Below are 15,819 nucleotides of genomic sequence, written 5' to 3'. Positions count from 1 at the left end.
CTCTGGGTCCTTTGTGAGTTTGCATGGCCCAGGAGCATGTGAACAACCCCTATGTGTCGGAACTTCCTTACCACTAACTCCGTGGTGTTGACCGGGTTTGAGGGCCATCCATGTGGGCTCGACCAAAACGACCAGCAGGTTATCAAACCCGTTGCCCCGGAAGATCATTCCGGTAGGCACTGTACAAATACGAATACGGAGGGTCTATCCAGGGTTTGGACAGTCTCTAACAAGGTTTGACAAATATCAGAAACCAAACGTGTGAAAGTACTCCGAGTCCTTTAATTGATTGATTGGATTAAAACACACTGATAATGGAGAACTGAAAGGCTTTTGCTGTTTCCTATTTTGTGCTTCGTGTTCCGTATTCCCTAATTCTTATTTCCTGTTTCCTATTTGTTGGGTTTCATTAGTTGATAATACAACGTATGTTTGTGGTCTATCAACCAGGCCACTAGGCCTGCTTCGCCCGTTTCATTACCGTTAGGCCTTCCCTGGGGCTGCTTCCTCTCGATATTGCACAATGCCGTATTGCAACCAAAACTTGTGCTGGACATGACGTTTATGCAAGAGCTCTTGGTAGCATCCGAGGTCGTTTTTCTTGTCTCAGACTGGTCGGAGATCGGTACAAAGAACTCGCTGCGGATAGTTGTGTCTCGTGTCACTCGTATCAGGGAGAAGATGTTACAAGGGTGTCTCGGGGGCGAGCACTGTGTTGTGCAGGTGTATTGAGCCGCTTCCTGCCAGACCACGCGGCTGGAGGATGCGGCTTACCGCCTTATGGAGTTGTTTGATGTCAGTATTTGGTGGAGACACCAAAGCGTTTTCGCTTCTGCAAAAAGCAATCATGCAGAGGACGGGGGACCAGTCTATATTCGCGTGGTCGTACCTTGACGACGAGCACTCTCACACTCCGGTATCCGGCATGATGGCGCCTTGACCAAAATACTCGAAGGAGTGCTCCCAAATTGCAATCCTGGATCGAGCCAATGAATATCAAGGTCCAATCGAGATTATAAATCAGCTCGTGAGACTAAGATTGCGATTGTTACACAAAATCGAGGGGATGAAGTTACATGCATATGTATCAACGCCGCTTCTCCACAGCATGGTTGAGGTTCAACGAATCGACACAGGACCACAAGTCCTCACTATACTATTACTGTTCTATACTGTGATACATGAAAGGTACCGAACACCTCACCACCCAAACCTGTGCTGCCGTGGATGACCTGCTTGGGACAAATTCCCAGCAGATCAATGAGCCGATGAGGAATAGCTCTGAGACAGTAGATCATAAAAAGTTCCATTCTCCATTATTGAATACGTTCGATGGGACAGTCTGAGCAGTGATAATTCCGAATCCCGAATGGCAATGTTATACCAAGCTGCACACGTGATACCAGCGTTCGTATTATGTCCTAGTCTTCTTGGTCGATTGATGGCACAATGAACCAACCCGAGAGCTCAGACCTGTGGGGGCCAACAGCAAGCGCGTGTGAAACGTTACAACCAAGATAGTCGTCCCAATCATCTTGGTGTTGAACATGCAGTCAGCATTCTCAAACTTAATCGAACACGGGTATATGAGGTCGAGGCAACCCCGCATCATTGCTGAGATGAGAAAATCGCGTCGTGAACTTGTTCATATCATTTCAATTTGAATCCGAGAAACTCGAGCACTGCGCTTTTCAACTCAATTTGCTCAAGATGGCCAGACCAAATGTTGTAGAGGAGTATAGGACAGTAGCTTCGGATTGTACGTACAGCTGCATCCCTGATATAATGCCTTTGGCAAGTCATGGAGGCAATGCCATCGCGCTGAGTCCCTTCTGACATGATAAATGTTCGCAGATGAGGCCTTCACAGTCACCACGCCGATCGGCCGCCTCGAGTCCGAGCTCTACCTGACCGCGCTCGGCGACCCAACCGGTCTCACCGTCCTTGATCTCGGCGGTGGGACTGGCCTCAGGGCCCGGCAGGCCGTTGAGCGAGGCGCGGCCTCGGTGGACGTGGTCGACATCTCCGCCGAGATGCTCCATGTTGGCGAGAAGGAGGCCGCGAAGAAGGGGCTTGGCGAGCGCATCCGGTGGTTCGAGGCGGATGTGTCGCAGAACTTGACCAATCTGGGTCTAAGGGAGTCTTATGACATCGTGCAAGCCAATTGGGTGTTCGACCATGCCAAGGACATCGAGACCTTGGAGAAGATGTTTACGACTGCGGTGGCTCATTTGAAGCCCGGAGGCCAGTTTATCTGCGTCCATGCCGTCAACCCGAAGGGGTCCCTCAAAGGGAAAAAGTACGGGGTTTCTTATACCGGACTCGAGGAGATTCCTGGAGGACTAAAGTACTGGGTGACATTGTGGGCAACCGATCCACCGGTCAAGTTCGGAGGAACATCGCTCGAGGTTCTTTACTCTGGGTCTCTGCAGATGTACAAGAAGTTCGGGCTGGTTGACGTCACAGTTGTGCCCATTGAGAAGACAGAAATCATTCAAGAGGATCCGGAGTTATGGAAGGATTGCGTGGAGGAGCCTACCGTAGAAGTTGTCACAGCTTCAAAGGCAAAGTAGATCCGGCAGCAAATATTTTCTTGCTCACGCCAGCGGCAAAGAACAAGGCACGACAGAACAGATACCATGGAGATTGGAGATTCCGGTCTCAGATTCGAGAAAGGAACTTAGTGCAGCATATCACATATTGGACTTGATCTGACGTTGGGAGAATGTTGGAGATGAACCGCAGCCTGTTAGTACTATCTTCTTGTAACAAGCGAAGAATGATCAATTCTTTAATCTTTTATAGTCTTTGATTTTTTTTTTTTTTTTTCGCAACAGACTTGTGCTGCCACACATGTGAGTAGAAACGACTCGATGCAAGTGGAAAGCCCTGCCCAGTGAAGGTCTTCATGGAAGTTCTGGGGCCACGGCTTGCGAAAGCCGGGATGGCTCTGCCTTGTTGAGTCTGGTTGGTCTCTGCCGCACACCACTCTTGTTCTCATTCAATTGCTAATATGTCTAAGGCATTTATTCAGTCGGAAAGACGGATATGGAACAGCATTGGCGATAGTTTGTCGAAGAGTGGGGGCATTCGAGGCGAACGAGCACCACAGTCGGACTGGATGCCCTGGCAAGCGAGGCAAGGTACAAGATAGCAAAGACATGATGGGAACGTGGTGACTAGATACGGGGGAGGGTACATCAGGCTTGTAGCGAGCATGCCTGGGTGATCCCTTACTGTGTCTCACCCTTGTGCCCTTGGCTGGCGATCGCCATCCAGCCAAGGGAGGAACCGGTGTCTGGCTTGCAAGAGGCTGACTACTTGACCTGCTTGACAGCCAAACTAGATCTGTCAGAAATAAACCAGGGAGCCTAGTAAATCATATAAGATGCATGAGCTGCAGGTCATCGGCTGGTAAAACTGGCAATGGAAAGTGGCAGGTGTCGGTTCACGAGCACCTGCCAGTAATCAAACCCAGTGTTGATTGCCCCGGCCACCTCCTACCTTGCTGGTTCCTGCCACCTCAGCATCTCTCCATCCCAGGACTCTGATTGTGGTCGAACCGGGCCTTTTTTAAGGTCTCAGCCACTTTGATGCACACACGGACATGGGCATATTCGAGTGTCTTGCCTCACGTCCTGTCCTGTCCTACTGTGGCCACGCGCCACGCCGCAATTAATTCCGACACGGAGGCACTTGGGCTATTTTCCCGACACGCGCCTTCCATATGCCAGGCAAACCTGACAGATTGCCATACTAAAAGACCTGGGCCAGGTGCCCGGCGTTCCTGGGTAGATATCTAGGCGGGGGGCTAGCCAAGCCGTCTGTCATAGCACGGCTTTCGTCAATCCCTCTGACCATCTCCGACGCGTTGCTCCCCCTTCTCCCCTTCCCACCTGGCCAGTCTGCCCGTCACTCCTGTCACTTCTCCTCTGTCTTTTTGCCACTGATCAGCTCGTCAACACCAAATCCTAGCCAACCTATGTGCAGGTGATCGTCGCTGAGATGCGACCTCAGGATCCAGAATCCTGAACCTCCTCTGCTGAAGGGTTCGAGCCATATCTCGTTGGCGCGTCGCGTCCCATCGCATCGCAGCCGCCATTCACCATGATATTCAATAGGACTCTCAACCTCATATTCTTGAGCTTTATCTCCATAGTCGTTCTCCTCATCACGGCCAAGCGCCTCCCTCAATGGGAGCGTGAAGGTGGCCATTACCACACGGGCGAGTTCAGCCCACATGTTGATGTCAACTCGAACGGGACAGCCACAGCGTCGCCCGAGAGCGCCAGCGTCGGTCCAACCCCAGTAGCGATACCAACCACCAGTCAAGGACTGCAGTCACTGCGCCCTGATCACGATCCCATTTGCGACGGCTTCCCAGACACCTCTGGCATCCTTCTGGTCATGAAGACTGGCGCCACCGAGGCGTTCGACAAACTGCCCACTCAGTTGATCACCATCCTCCGATGTCTCCCTGATTTCCTCCTCTTCTCTGATCTGGACCAGCACATTGCCGGATATCATGTCCGTGACACCCTCGAGACGGTTCTCAACACCGTCAAGGACGACAATTCCGACTTCGATCTCTACCGCCAACAGAGGGACTGTGTTATTGACCAGGACATGTGTTCCAAGACTCTAGAAGGGGCCCAAGACGCGGGTTGGAATCTGGACAAGTACAAGAACATTCACATGGCCGAAAAGGCCCACAGGCTACGACCTGGGTACGACTGGTACTTCTTCGTCGATGCCGACACGTATGTTTGCTGGCCCAACCTTGTCCAGGTGCTTCGCAAGCTCGATCCCTCCAAGCCGCGCTACTTAGGCAGCCCAACCATAATCGGAGGGTACCCTTTCGCCCATGGCGGCAGTGGGTATGTGCTCTCTACTGCAGCAATGATGGAATTTGTAGGGCAGAACCCTGGGGTCGCGAACAAATACGACCAGAAGGTCAGGGACGTGTGCTGCGGGGACTACATGTTGGCGGTTTCTCTCAACGACACCATCGGTATCACGGTGGAGAGCCTTGTAAGTGACGAGAGCTCAGCTCCCGCTGTGGCCTAATTTACTGTGATGCGATGTTGTCTGACAGGCTTCTTATGACTGACATCTTCCGAGCAGTGGCCTATAACCAATGGCGAGAAACCATCCATGTTTCCTTTCGGGAACAGGCAGTGGTGCCACGCCGTTGGGACGATGCACCATATGAGCAGCGAGGAGGTCTCGGAATTTTGGGAGTTCGAGCGCAAACGATACACCGAGACCCAAGAGCCCTTGCTGCTCAAGGAAGTCTACCACGAGTACTTTGAGCCGAAGCTAATACCGGTGCGCGAGGACTGGGACAACTATTCCGACGGCTGGTACTACATCGACTTGGATTCAGGCCACCGATGGGAGGACTGGCGGATCAGCAGATCGACCAATGAGGAGAACAAGTCCGAGTTACAAAAGCTGGCCCATCTAAGTCCCGACGACTGCGCCAGGGCATGCGACGAACACGTAGATTGCTTCCAATGGACTCACGCGAACGAATGCTGCGGCATGAAAACGAGCTTCCAGCTAGGCAGGCCGGTGAAAAGACCACAGGACGACAAAGAGCGCATGACCAGTGGATGGCCCGTTGAGAAGATTCAGCGATGGATTGAAGAACAGGGAGAATGTGAGGAGGTTTTATGGCCTGACACCACGCATTGAGGGTTGATGATGTGGAGGAGATCAAACTAGCCGCACTGGCGATGTCAAATAACCTTGGGGAGGGGTTCCGTCGTACAGGCGGCCCTGGCGGCGCTAAGTCGAGGTCCCTGGGCCACTTCAATGTTCCAAGGGAGGGTCCTATTCCCCTGTAAAAATTGACCATAGACTTTCTTGGTAGTACCCACTGCGATAAATAGAACAGAGGCCAAAGGAGGTGCCGAGTTGACGGCATCAGGAGTTTGGTACCCATTGAGCCATGTTTCTATAGGATCGACTGCTTCTTTGGTGTGAAGGCATGATGATAGCGGGCAAGCTCCCACTTCTAAGGTTCGTTGTGCCATCCTCTCCGACAAGCACGGAAGGTTACAAACCCCGGGCGCTGAACCATGCGGGCGGCCACAGAGATCGATCACGTCACCAGCCCCGCAGACCACGAAACCGAGGGATGTCAATTTCAGATCGTGAGAATCTTTCTAGGACATGATGCTCGTGAGCAGAATCAATAATTCGGCAGGTGTTCGATAAACAAATCCAGAATTGCACCCAAATCTCAACATAAGCCGAAGTCATCCAAGTCTCGCCACCAGAAGCACAAGGCGCCTTGATTTATCTGTACGCAGCTCTTCGGGCCTCAGACAATGCCTCGTCTGTCCCTGCTGGCTTTCCCAGCACTCTGTGCTGCTGCTGCATCGATCTGGGAACAGACCAGTCAGAACCTGGACGGTCTGCAGCGGCCTCTTCAGGACGATGAAGAATCTTCAGCCCACAAGTTGCCCAGCCTGAAGCTCAACGACGGGCACGAGATTCCCACGGTACATTGCTCATAGCTCTCCAGCAAGACCATGTCATGTACTAATGCAACGGACAATAGATCGCCTACGGCCTGGGCACCAAGAATTATAAGAACGGCGATGACTTCGACCAGGGCATTGTTGACGTGACATTGAAGGCGCTGTCAGCTGGCTTCACACACCTGGACGGGGCCGAGGGCAAGCTGCACCCCACACCGCTGTCATTTTCAGACGGAGAAACTAATTATATGAGCCAGCTTACAACAACGAGGAGGAACTCGGCGCCGCGATCAAGTCATCCGGGATCGCCCGCGAGAAGCTCTTCGTCACCACCAAGGCGACCGTCAAGGCGGACAAGCCGATCGAGGAGAACTTCTCCGCGTCGCTCAAGAAGCTGGGCCTGGACTACGTCGACCTGTACCTGATCCACTCGCCCTTCTTTGCAGGCGGCGACGCCAAAGTCCTCCAGGCCAAGTGGGCCGAGGTGGAGGCGATCCAGGCATCGGGGCGCGCCAAATCGATTGGTGTATCCAACTACATCCAGGAGGACCTCGACGCGGTGCTGGAGACGGCGACGGTCAAGCCGGCCATCAACCAGATCGAGTTCCACCCGTACCTGCAGCACATCACCGACGGCGGCAAGACGAAGCTGCTCGACTACCACCGCGAGAAGGGCATCGCCGTCAGCGGGTACGCCGGGCTCACTGCTATCACGAAGGCGGCTCCCGGCCCTGTTGATGGCGCGTATGCCAGGCTGGCGGAGAAGTACAACGTCACCGAGGGTGATGTGGCCCTGCGGTGGACGCTGGACCAGGGCGTCGTGGCCATCACGACAAGCTCGCGGGAGGATAGGCTCAAGGAATACGTGGGCAAGCTGCCCGCGTTCGAGCTCACGTCTAAGGAGGTGAAGGAGATCTCGGACCTGGGACTTAAGAAGCACTTCCGGGGCTTCTGGAGGGACCAGTATGACGAGGATGACTGGAGGTGAGCTGGGTGCGAGGGGCAGTGGGATGCAGCAGGAGGTGTTGGGAATTCAAACGAGTTAAGATTGTCTCGCGGTCGATTTCTGGGTGTGAGCAGCTGAGCATTGCGTGCGAGAATGTTTACAAAGTTCTGAAGGGTTTGGGGGGGCTGATAGCTGCTCCAGATCAGCCATGTTTTAGACTGTATCTCCGGGACATTGGTTGTATGTGTATTCCAAAAGAGCGCATGATACGTACTCGTTAGCTTTCGTGTCCATATAAGGAAACAAGAAGCTGTAGCAAGTCATGTTGATTGGATTCTGCCATGTGAGTAGATGCGTAGGTCAGCACAATCTCGCATCATAAATGAGGCATTGCTTAGTCTCCCCGCCAGTTAAGCGCAGACCTGTTGCACGCCACAGGTCATGGTAGGGCACACCAGGGTGTTCATGAGGCGCCGGCCCCATGGCCGGCCCATGCCAAGCTTGGCTGCATCACACTTCACTATGAAGTTACCGGTACATCAAACACAAAAGTTAGCAACATTGTCAATCACCAGATGAAATCAAAGTCTATTATTGCAGCAAAACAGAGGGTGGACGGTCTCGGGGCAAAATATGGGTGCGGACCCGGTGGCCCGTGCATCCGGTGCAGCCGAACGCCGCCATCGCCACGATGAGACAGCAAAATGTAGTGTCCTCGGTGAGACTCGAACTCACGACCTTTGGATTGGATCTTTCTCTAGTACTCTAGAGAATCATACAGAGTATGAGACCAACGCTCTAACCAACTGAGCCACGAAGACGTCGTTTCAGGATTTAAGACGGAATTTCGGTGATTCTGGGTGCTCATATCGCCGAACAAGGTCAATACCTAGGTATCGACGTGGAAGCCATCTCCTCCGGGACGAGTGGATGGACAACTACTTCTTCTGGTCCTCACTTGCGTGTAGATGCCACAGATTATGCCAATCACGAGTGTATATCCGTAAATGAGAGGAGGAAAGTTACTATAGACTATACACAGATATACATATCAATACCTAGATTGTACATTCTAAATAATCAGGCACTGTAGATGCCGCTGAATTCCAGAGACCTCGCGGCTTATGCTCCACCAGTATTGTTACAAGGATCAACCTCAACGCACAAAACACCAGAACCGGTCTGTCGTGATTGTGATATTACAAGTATGGACAATGAAGCATCCCCAGCCTGTTTATTACCGAGTTCCGACGGTTCAATTTTGATACGCAGGAGGCGTTGGAGAATCGCTCGTGTCGTCAGATGTGCGGTACATTGACTGTGTCGTCCTCGGGGGCCGGGGCGGTCGAGGCTGAGCCGGAAGCCCAAAGTTACCCTGCAGAGGCCGTCTCGACGCGCTCGACGTGGACCTGAACACTTCCTCGACAGACTGCCGCCGGCTGACCCTGTCCGCCGGCCTCGGGGGCAGCTTGCCCTCGTTCGCCATGTCCTGCGCCATCCCCACCAGCGACGCAGCGTCAGTGGCTGACGGGTAGAACACGGCGAAGACGGGCTCCGCGCCGGTCTGCATGAATGATGAGGTGTACAAAGGCTTGAGGATCTGGTGGTGGAGGCCGGTCTCCTCTATCTTGTCGCGGATCAGGCCGCGGGACAGCACCACGGCCTTCTCTGTGTCGGCGGCCCTGTTCGCCGAGTAGTCGCCCGGCTGTGACGACCCGTTGGGGACGTGGAAGAGCAGGTCGATCCGGGCAAACGCGTACAGCGCGACGACGATTATCTCAAACGAGAACTGCGTGATGTAGAAGACCGGCTTGCTGTACAGCACGTCGCCGCTGTTTGGAGGGCGTGGGTTGAAGGTGGCATATGTCCGCACGGTCGCGCCCGTGGCCAGCAGCGCGGCGCCGAGCATGGCCAGCGATGTCTTAACCCTCAGGTTGCCACTTCCGAATTTTTCTGGCTTCGGTCCCGGGATGGAGCATGCTAAGAAGGTGACCAGGAAGGGGAAGGAGACAAGCCAGATGTTCCATGATGAGCCGGTCTTCAGGAGGGCCACGGCAGCGTCGGCGCGGTCCGGGTTGTCCGTGGAGAGGAAGAACACACTGATTGACGTGATCTGCAGGATGATAACTGGCGGGACGGAAATGGCAAGGATTACTGTGCCCAGGCTGAAGGGGACAGACCAGCCGACGCCGGGATGCATCGAGCGGACAATGCGCTGGGCGAAAAATATGTTCACCACAAAGATGACAGCCGCTCTGTTTGGTTGACAGTTAGCAAACCAAATCTTATAGAGTTCGGTAGTAATGGATAAAAGCTTACCCTCCATTGAAGAATATCTGAGCCGCTAGAACGATTCCTCGGAGCTGACTGAAGACCCATGCAATCCGGAATATACATGTGACTGATCGAATCATACAGAAGTCGAACATGAGATCCGACAGCAAGAACTTGTGCCCGCGTTTCGCGTTTGCCCTGTAGATTGAGATGTGTGTGAATGCCCCTAGGAGGAAGAGAAGTAGGAAGAAGACCGTGACGGGCAAGTCGACACTCTTGTTGGGCGGGTTGCCGCCAAGCAGGTCTCCAGCCGCTGGATCTATCTCCATTTTCATGCCCTGAGCCTGCACTGCCGCGACATTTGGGGCTCGGCTCGGGGCCTGATTGGCACTGGGCGCTTCCATCTGGGCCGCCGCGGATGGTGAGCCGGGCTGGGCTGAGTTGTTACCCGGCTCTGAAGCCGATGCGCCTGTGTTCATTGCCGGGGTCATGTCTCCCCCCGGATGCTGGATTCTCGGCCGCCGCTGGCGGACCAGCCGCCTGCATTGTGGAGTTGCCATCGTTGGAGTCGGGTGTGCTCTGTTGAGTGGACGGCCCGGTGGACGGTGTTGGTGTTGGTATCGCTGGTGGCGGTGCGGCTGGGGGGATATTCGGAACGGCAACAGGCGTCGCTTCAACACGTACTGAAGTGGTGTTAAGAGTCTGTGCTCTTGTTGTCGTGACTGTGACTGTCTTGTCGTCGTCGTCGTCGTCGTCACCTCGCACACCGTGATCCGCCACCAGGACGCACACTGTGGCTATAACGCGGTATAGAGTTACCAGCCTCATATTAAAGAGCCAAATCCTAACGTCGATCAATATTCCATGGGCCGATAGATGCTGGTGAGAAAGCCCGAGCCGGGTGACGGTAGATATCAAGTCTCTGGAACAAACTCCTGCAACTTTGGAGCGGCTGCAATACTCGGCATGGGTTATAGTATTCAATTAACCAAGATCAAAGGACCATATTTCCACGTTCCCGGATCCACGGGAGGTTCTGAGGTCATCCCAAGTGCCTCTGGGACAGTTATGTTCGAGTTTTGCGCATGCTTTCCTACATGCGGACTACATGCGGCATGATACCTACAAAGGACACCGCAGGCAAGACCACTTGCATACAACATTGCCTACGGTGGACAGGACAGACGCGAGGCTGAGACGGCTCTCCCGGAATCAAGTTGCCAAGAAAGGAAGTCTTTGACTCACTCATACCATCCAAAATTCTCGACGGCTGTCAACTGGTCCAGCCACATCAATAGATTAGACGGGCCTACGTCTGAGAAGGGAAGGCACATGGACGAGACAAGGAATTCTCGAGCATACTCCAGTTGCCATGGGCTGTGAAGATAAGACGGAACATGTAGTGACTGCATTCCTGTTTCAATCGACCGGTGGGGTGGTGGAGGAGTCCGAGGAGACGACCCTGTAACTCAGTGCTCCGGTGTGAGCCTTGGGCGGACACCCGTCGAAGCCTACGCTATTAAAGAGGGGGCCTCCCGGCTGCCACCAATCTCATCCACCCAACTCGATGAATATTTATACGAATCGTGTATGTGACGTTATCGTCGCAACAAATCCTGCGGGATTGCAAAGGAATCCGCAAGTCCGTCCACGCGTCCTGACCGAGCGTGGCCACACAATGCCACAACAGGCCGGCTTACGGTTTATCCGCCTGCCTTCCTTGGTCATCATGATCATACCGCGGCACATAAGCCTAAATTTGTGGAGTAAAATTCGTAGCTATTCACCCCAACTTTCCACCACCTTGCCCGCCGGTGGAGTTCTACCTTGACTTGCCCAGCCCACACCTGCTCAACGGTGGAGTTGGATGGCGGGCCAGCAAGGGCCGTCGGATTTGGCTGCCCTCATATCAATCCCGATGGCATGGCATACAAATGCATACAAACTCGGAATTGGGTTGTGTCAGTCGACTATTCCGTGTCCCTCGTGTGTCAGGACTGAGGAAGGGCGGTGCCCAGAATCATAGTGCAAACCTTATCGATCTGCTCCGTCATGTCTGGCTGTCGAGATGGACGATAGTTGGTCTACAAGCGCTTGCGCTGACCACTATTGCTGCGGCCTGCAAGCTCCAGAGAAACATGTTTCGCTCGTCCCTTAGCCATCCGGGGCTCCTCCCGTCCACACGGTAAAACCCAACGAGTCGCATGAAAATTGCGCGAAACAGCTTAGCCCCAGCGAGTACAACAGCCCTGGGGGCGGGCAACGGTTAGCGCAAGGTTGTTTTCCGTCCGGCCGGCTCTCACTCCAAACGGCCCCAGCCTTGGAAGTGGGCGCACTCTCGCAAGACTTTTCCCCTTTTCGGTCATCTCACGCGAGAAGCCCTGCCCACACAAGACTTTGGCCGTACACGCCCATATCGCAGAGATGGCAACGCTCCGACGTCCCCCACTCATTTTCTGCCTCTTAGACGCAGCCTGCCGTTGCTTTGACGCCGGGCACACAAGTAGCTCGAGCCTGGCATCATGTCAAGCCGTCACGACAGGTTGTCAAAATGCGATCTCGGATCTCGCCAATGCAATGCACATCAACGTCATCCTTTCTTGCGCTCCAGAAGCTCGCAAGGCCGCTTTAACTACGGCAGAGGCGCGCGGGATCGGCCGATATCAAGATCAGTCCGATTCTACGCCCTTCGAAGCCCGCGGAGAACGGACGATGGCTAACCTCTTGAAGCCTGACCTTGCGGACACGGAAAGCTATTAGATGGTTATTATCTTCGTCAGAGCCGCAGTCATTGACACGAGTTGCCTCGGATAGGCCTTTAAGTGCTCATTAGAAGTTCGGAAGAGGCTCGGAAGACGCCTCATTGCGCCTCGCACTCCACGATTCAACGTGTTACACTTTTGCTATGCACTAGTAGAAAGCAGACCTATTCTGCAGCCTCCTGGATGGAACTTAATTCTGCAACGGCGACGACTGGGCATGATGCACTACGCGCGGGTAGGGGAACGCCATCGGCGGAAGTTTTCTGCTCAGGGCTCAGGACCCCGTCCGTGTTGGCCGCCGCTTAGACATGCCAGCTGACTTATTGACAGGTCTGCAATTCAATGCTGGGTCTCATTAGTCGCAACTGCCAGACCCTGTCGTGTTTCTAGGGTGGACTCCCAACGGCTAGAAACGACACAGGACGAATCACAGGCAAAAGGGTGCGGACGCAAGAGAGGACATGCGGCGGAGGGATCTCTGAGACTGTTTCAACCGATGTTGGGGTTACAACTTTCCCACCACCCGAACCACCGCCATCCTGGAACCCAAAGCGCATCGGCCAGAGCGAGAGCAGGGCGGAACTAGGGAGCACTTTGCTTGGCGGGGCCTGTCACGAAGAACACCATCACCTACTGCAATCGTCTTTTCCCTTCGCCCTTGTACGCGCTTTGCCACGACGTGCCAAAAAAAAAAAAAAAAAAAAAAACCGATCAGCCTGGCGTAAGCTCTCTGGAAGTTTCATGCGTTCTAGCTCAGCGCCCTAAATTTAGTCTGACACGTTGGCACCACCGCGCAGCGCCGATTGGCCTTGCGATAGACAGTTCTGGGCCGAGGATCCTCAACGAGGTAGAAACCGAGCCCGCGGAGCTGGTTGCGAGGATCTAGTTTCAATCGGACTCGTGATCGCAGGTCTGCCCGATATATCCTACCTGACCTACAGCGTTTGCGACGTCTGTCGTCCAGCCGCTCCTACGAGTCCCTCTTTCCCAACTTCCGGCCACCATGGTGAACACCGGACATCCGAGCAGGGCCTGCAAGCTTTGCCGGGCCCGCAGAATTAAGTGTGACGAGACAAGGCCACACTGCATCAAGTGCAGGAAATCCAAACGGCAGTGCCCTGGGTACAGAGACCCCTTCGAGATCAACCTGCGTGATGAGACCCAGTCGACCATCAGGAAGGCAAAGGCGGCTGCAGCGCAGAGGAGGACAAGCCGGCAGGATGACAGAGAGACGTCGTCGGATGAGTCCCCGACCAAGTCGACGCATTCCGCGAGCGGCAGCTTCGCACGGGGCAGAGGATCGCCGCACGCCTCCGACGGCTCGTGGGAAACGCTCACCCAGTCAGCCTGGTCCTCGCCGTCCTCACAGGTGGCCAGCATAAACAGGTCCTCCAGGTCCCCGACTTTCAGTAACGGCTTCGGAGTATTCGACTTTACTTACTCGTCGCCGACCCAGGATAATTCGTTCGACTTCAACTCGGCATGGTCGTTGCCGGCAGCAGGCTACTCGATCCCCATCAAACGAGTTGCCGAGGCTCTTGGGTCCTGGGACTTCAGCCGCTCCTTCGACGGCACGACTTCAAGTTGGGGATGCAGTGACAGCTTCAATGCTGTGGGGACAAGCGTCGCCCCGGTCTGTCCGGGACTGCAAACGCCACTCGACGAGCAAGCCACGTGTTTTTTCCTGTCGAATTTTGTCCTGACTCTCTCGACCGGCCAGAACCCCGGCCTGTTCAGCTTCGTGCTTAAGATCCTGCAAGCACCTGGAATCAAGGAAACACCTTTCCCGATGGCATTCACCGCCGTCTCACTGGCGGCTTTGGCCGGAAGGCCGAATTCGAGACACCTGCTACCAAAATCTCAAATCTACTATAGCACAGCTCTGGTGCAGCTCAAGGAAGTACTACAAGACAAGAAACGCGCCACGGATGATACGACGCTGGCCACGGCGATTCTGATGTCTTTTTATGAGGTAGGATTGCTACTCAACATACACGGCATGTATAATATGTACTGACAGCGACCAAGGGTTTGGCGAGTGACAACGAGAGTATGGCCGGGTGGTCAAATCACCTGGACGGTGCAAAAGCGCTCATCCGCCTTCGCGGAAAAGATGTTATTACGGAGTCAACCCCGGAGGGACTTGAAATGTTTCAACTCGTGCGGTCAATGTCGGTATGTATTGTAGTACCAGCGCTCAGCTCTTGGCGGTTCATAAAAACCACGAGTTTCGCGAATAATTGTGTGAATGTCGGAGACCTAATCCTGTGAACAGATTCGACAAAATATGTTTGGCTTCGTCTCCAACCCTTCGGTTAGCGACGTGGAGTGGTGGGGCCAACATGTCGTCTCCGACAAGTCCGGCCACATCTCATCCTCAACATGAAGACAACGCTCATCCGGGCGGAAGCCGACGCTCTCCTCACGCCCGGTCCTAAGACGGCGGGGAAGATCGACAAGGCCCTGGACCTCCTCCGCCGAGCCCGGGAGATAGTAACCGAGCTCGGCCGCTGGCTTGAGAACTGCCACCCGACCTGGCCAAAGTTTGTCTCAGGGTGGGCCAAGGAGGTCTCCGACGACAGGCTCGACAAGGCCGCCACCTTCCCCGGGCCCTTGTATACGTTTCCCAACGTCTGGGTGGCAGGGAAGCACCTCAACACCAATGCCTCGAGGATTCTGCTCGCCGGGATCATCGTCCGCTGTGTGCGGTGGATATGCGCGCCATCCGACCACACCAAGACCGACGACTATACCGATGCCATGCGCATCGGCTACGAGGAGGTCACCAACGTGATCGCCAGCGTGCCGTACTTTGTCACCTGGCAGGGTGACCGCACGACCACTCCATTTTTCCCGTGCGGCGCACCAACCAGTCCCAAGGCATATAGCGGCGTGACAGCCTTGTACCCGCTGCTCTGCACTGGGCTGAGCGAGTTCGTGACGCCGAGGCAGAAGAAGTGGCTTTGCGGCCGGTTGATGGGCATGTCGGAAGCTATGGGGATCAAACAGGCCGAGGTCTTCTCCAAGGTAAACACCATCCATCTTTTAATTTCTCGTGGCAATTTGAGAGGCTCAGCGCGCTGACGATATGACACAGTTCATATCCAACCAGGCCCCCACAGTGGCCGCTTGAAATCGACTGTTTGCCAGCTCTTTTCAAGATTGCATTCATTTCAAGAAGTAGGGTGTTCAGGGTCAAGCGGGTCAAGAAGAGCTGGGCTGAGTTTTATCATGACATGCAGGGCGTTCTGAGACTATCACACAAGCCCAGCCACGGCACAACTACGATTCGGTTTCCAGTTAAACACATTTAGACCGCCCCAGTGGCTTCTACTGCTTAGTAGGCTCA

General features: G+C 54.3%; 5 protein-coding genes and 1 non-coding gene across 6 annotated transcripts; 4 read left to right on the top strand and 2 right to left on the bottom strand.

Annotated features, from left to right (window-relative positions):
* Window positions 1–1,710: 1,710 nt before the first annotated feature.
* INS49_011464 (uncharacterized protein) lies at window positions 1,711–2,573 on the top strand (the record flags this gene model as incomplete). Its single annotated transcript, XM_043172179.1, has 2 exons — window positions 1,711–1,759; window positions 1,855–2,573. The coding sequence occupies 2 exons, from the start codon at window positions 1,711–1,713 to the stop codon at window positions 2,571–2,573; spliced, it is 768 nt and encodes a 255-aa protein (XP_043023924.1).
* A 1,534-nt stretch (window positions 2,574–4,107) lies between these two features.
* On the top strand, window positions 4,108–7,476 carry INS49_011463 (uncharacterized protein; the record flags this gene model as incomplete). Its single annotated transcript, XM_043172178.1, has 3 exons — window positions 4,108–5,031; window positions 5,125–5,662; window positions 6,746–7,476. The coding sequence occupies 3 exons, from the start codon at window positions 4,108–4,110 to the stop codon at window positions 7,474–7,476; spliced, it is 2,193 nt and encodes a 730-aa protein (XP_043023923.1).
* A 668-nt stretch (window positions 7,477–8,144) lies between these two features.
* INS49_011462 lies at window positions 8,145–8,255 on the bottom strand. The gene has a single exon. It is a non-coding gene; the product is annotated as a tRNA-Met (tRNA).
* Window positions 8,256–8,689: 434 nt separating this feature from the next.
* INS49_011461 (uncharacterized protein) lies at window positions 8,690–10,268 on the bottom strand (the record flags this gene model as incomplete). The annotated part of the gene is made up of 3 exons (XM_043172177.1): window positions 8,690–9,689; window positions 9,754–9,778; window positions 9,830–10,268. The coding sequence occupies 3 exons, from the start codon at window positions 10,266–10,268 to the stop codon at window positions 8,690–8,692; spliced, it is 1,464 nt and encodes a 487-aa protein (XP_043023922.1).
* A 3,205-nt stretch (window positions 10,269–13,473) lies between these two features.
* INS49_011460 (uncharacterized protein) lies at window positions 13,474–14,512 on the top strand (the record flags this gene model as incomplete). The annotated part of the gene is made up of 2 exons (XM_043172176.1): window positions 13,474–14,442; window positions 14,510–14,512. The coding sequence occupies 2 exons, from the start codon at window positions 13,474–13,476 to the stop codon at window positions 14,510–14,512; spliced, it is 972 nt and encodes a 323-aa protein (XP_043023921.1).
* Window positions 14,513–14,852: 340 nt separating this feature from the next.
* Window positions 14,853–15,603, top strand: INS49_011459 (uncharacterized protein; the record flags this gene model as incomplete). Its single annotated transcript, XM_043172175.1, has 2 exons — window positions 14,853–15,497; window positions 15,568–15,603. The coding sequence occupies 2 exons, from the start codon at window positions 14,853–14,855 to the stop codon at window positions 15,601–15,603; spliced, it is 681 nt and encodes a 226-aa protein (XP_043023920.1).
* Window positions 15,604–15,819: the final 216 nt, after the last annotated feature.

This window comes from Diaporthe citri (assembly GCF_014595645.1).
Source record: "Diaporthe citri strain NFHF-8-4 chromosome Unknown scaffold_5, whole genome shotgun sequence".
In the NCBI taxonomy this organism is placed as follows: Eukaryota; Fungi; Ascomycota; class Sordariomycetes; order Diaporthales; family Diaporthaceae; genus Diaporthe; species Diaporthe citri.
This window is presented reverse-complemented; position numbering and strand designations above follow the sequence as displayed.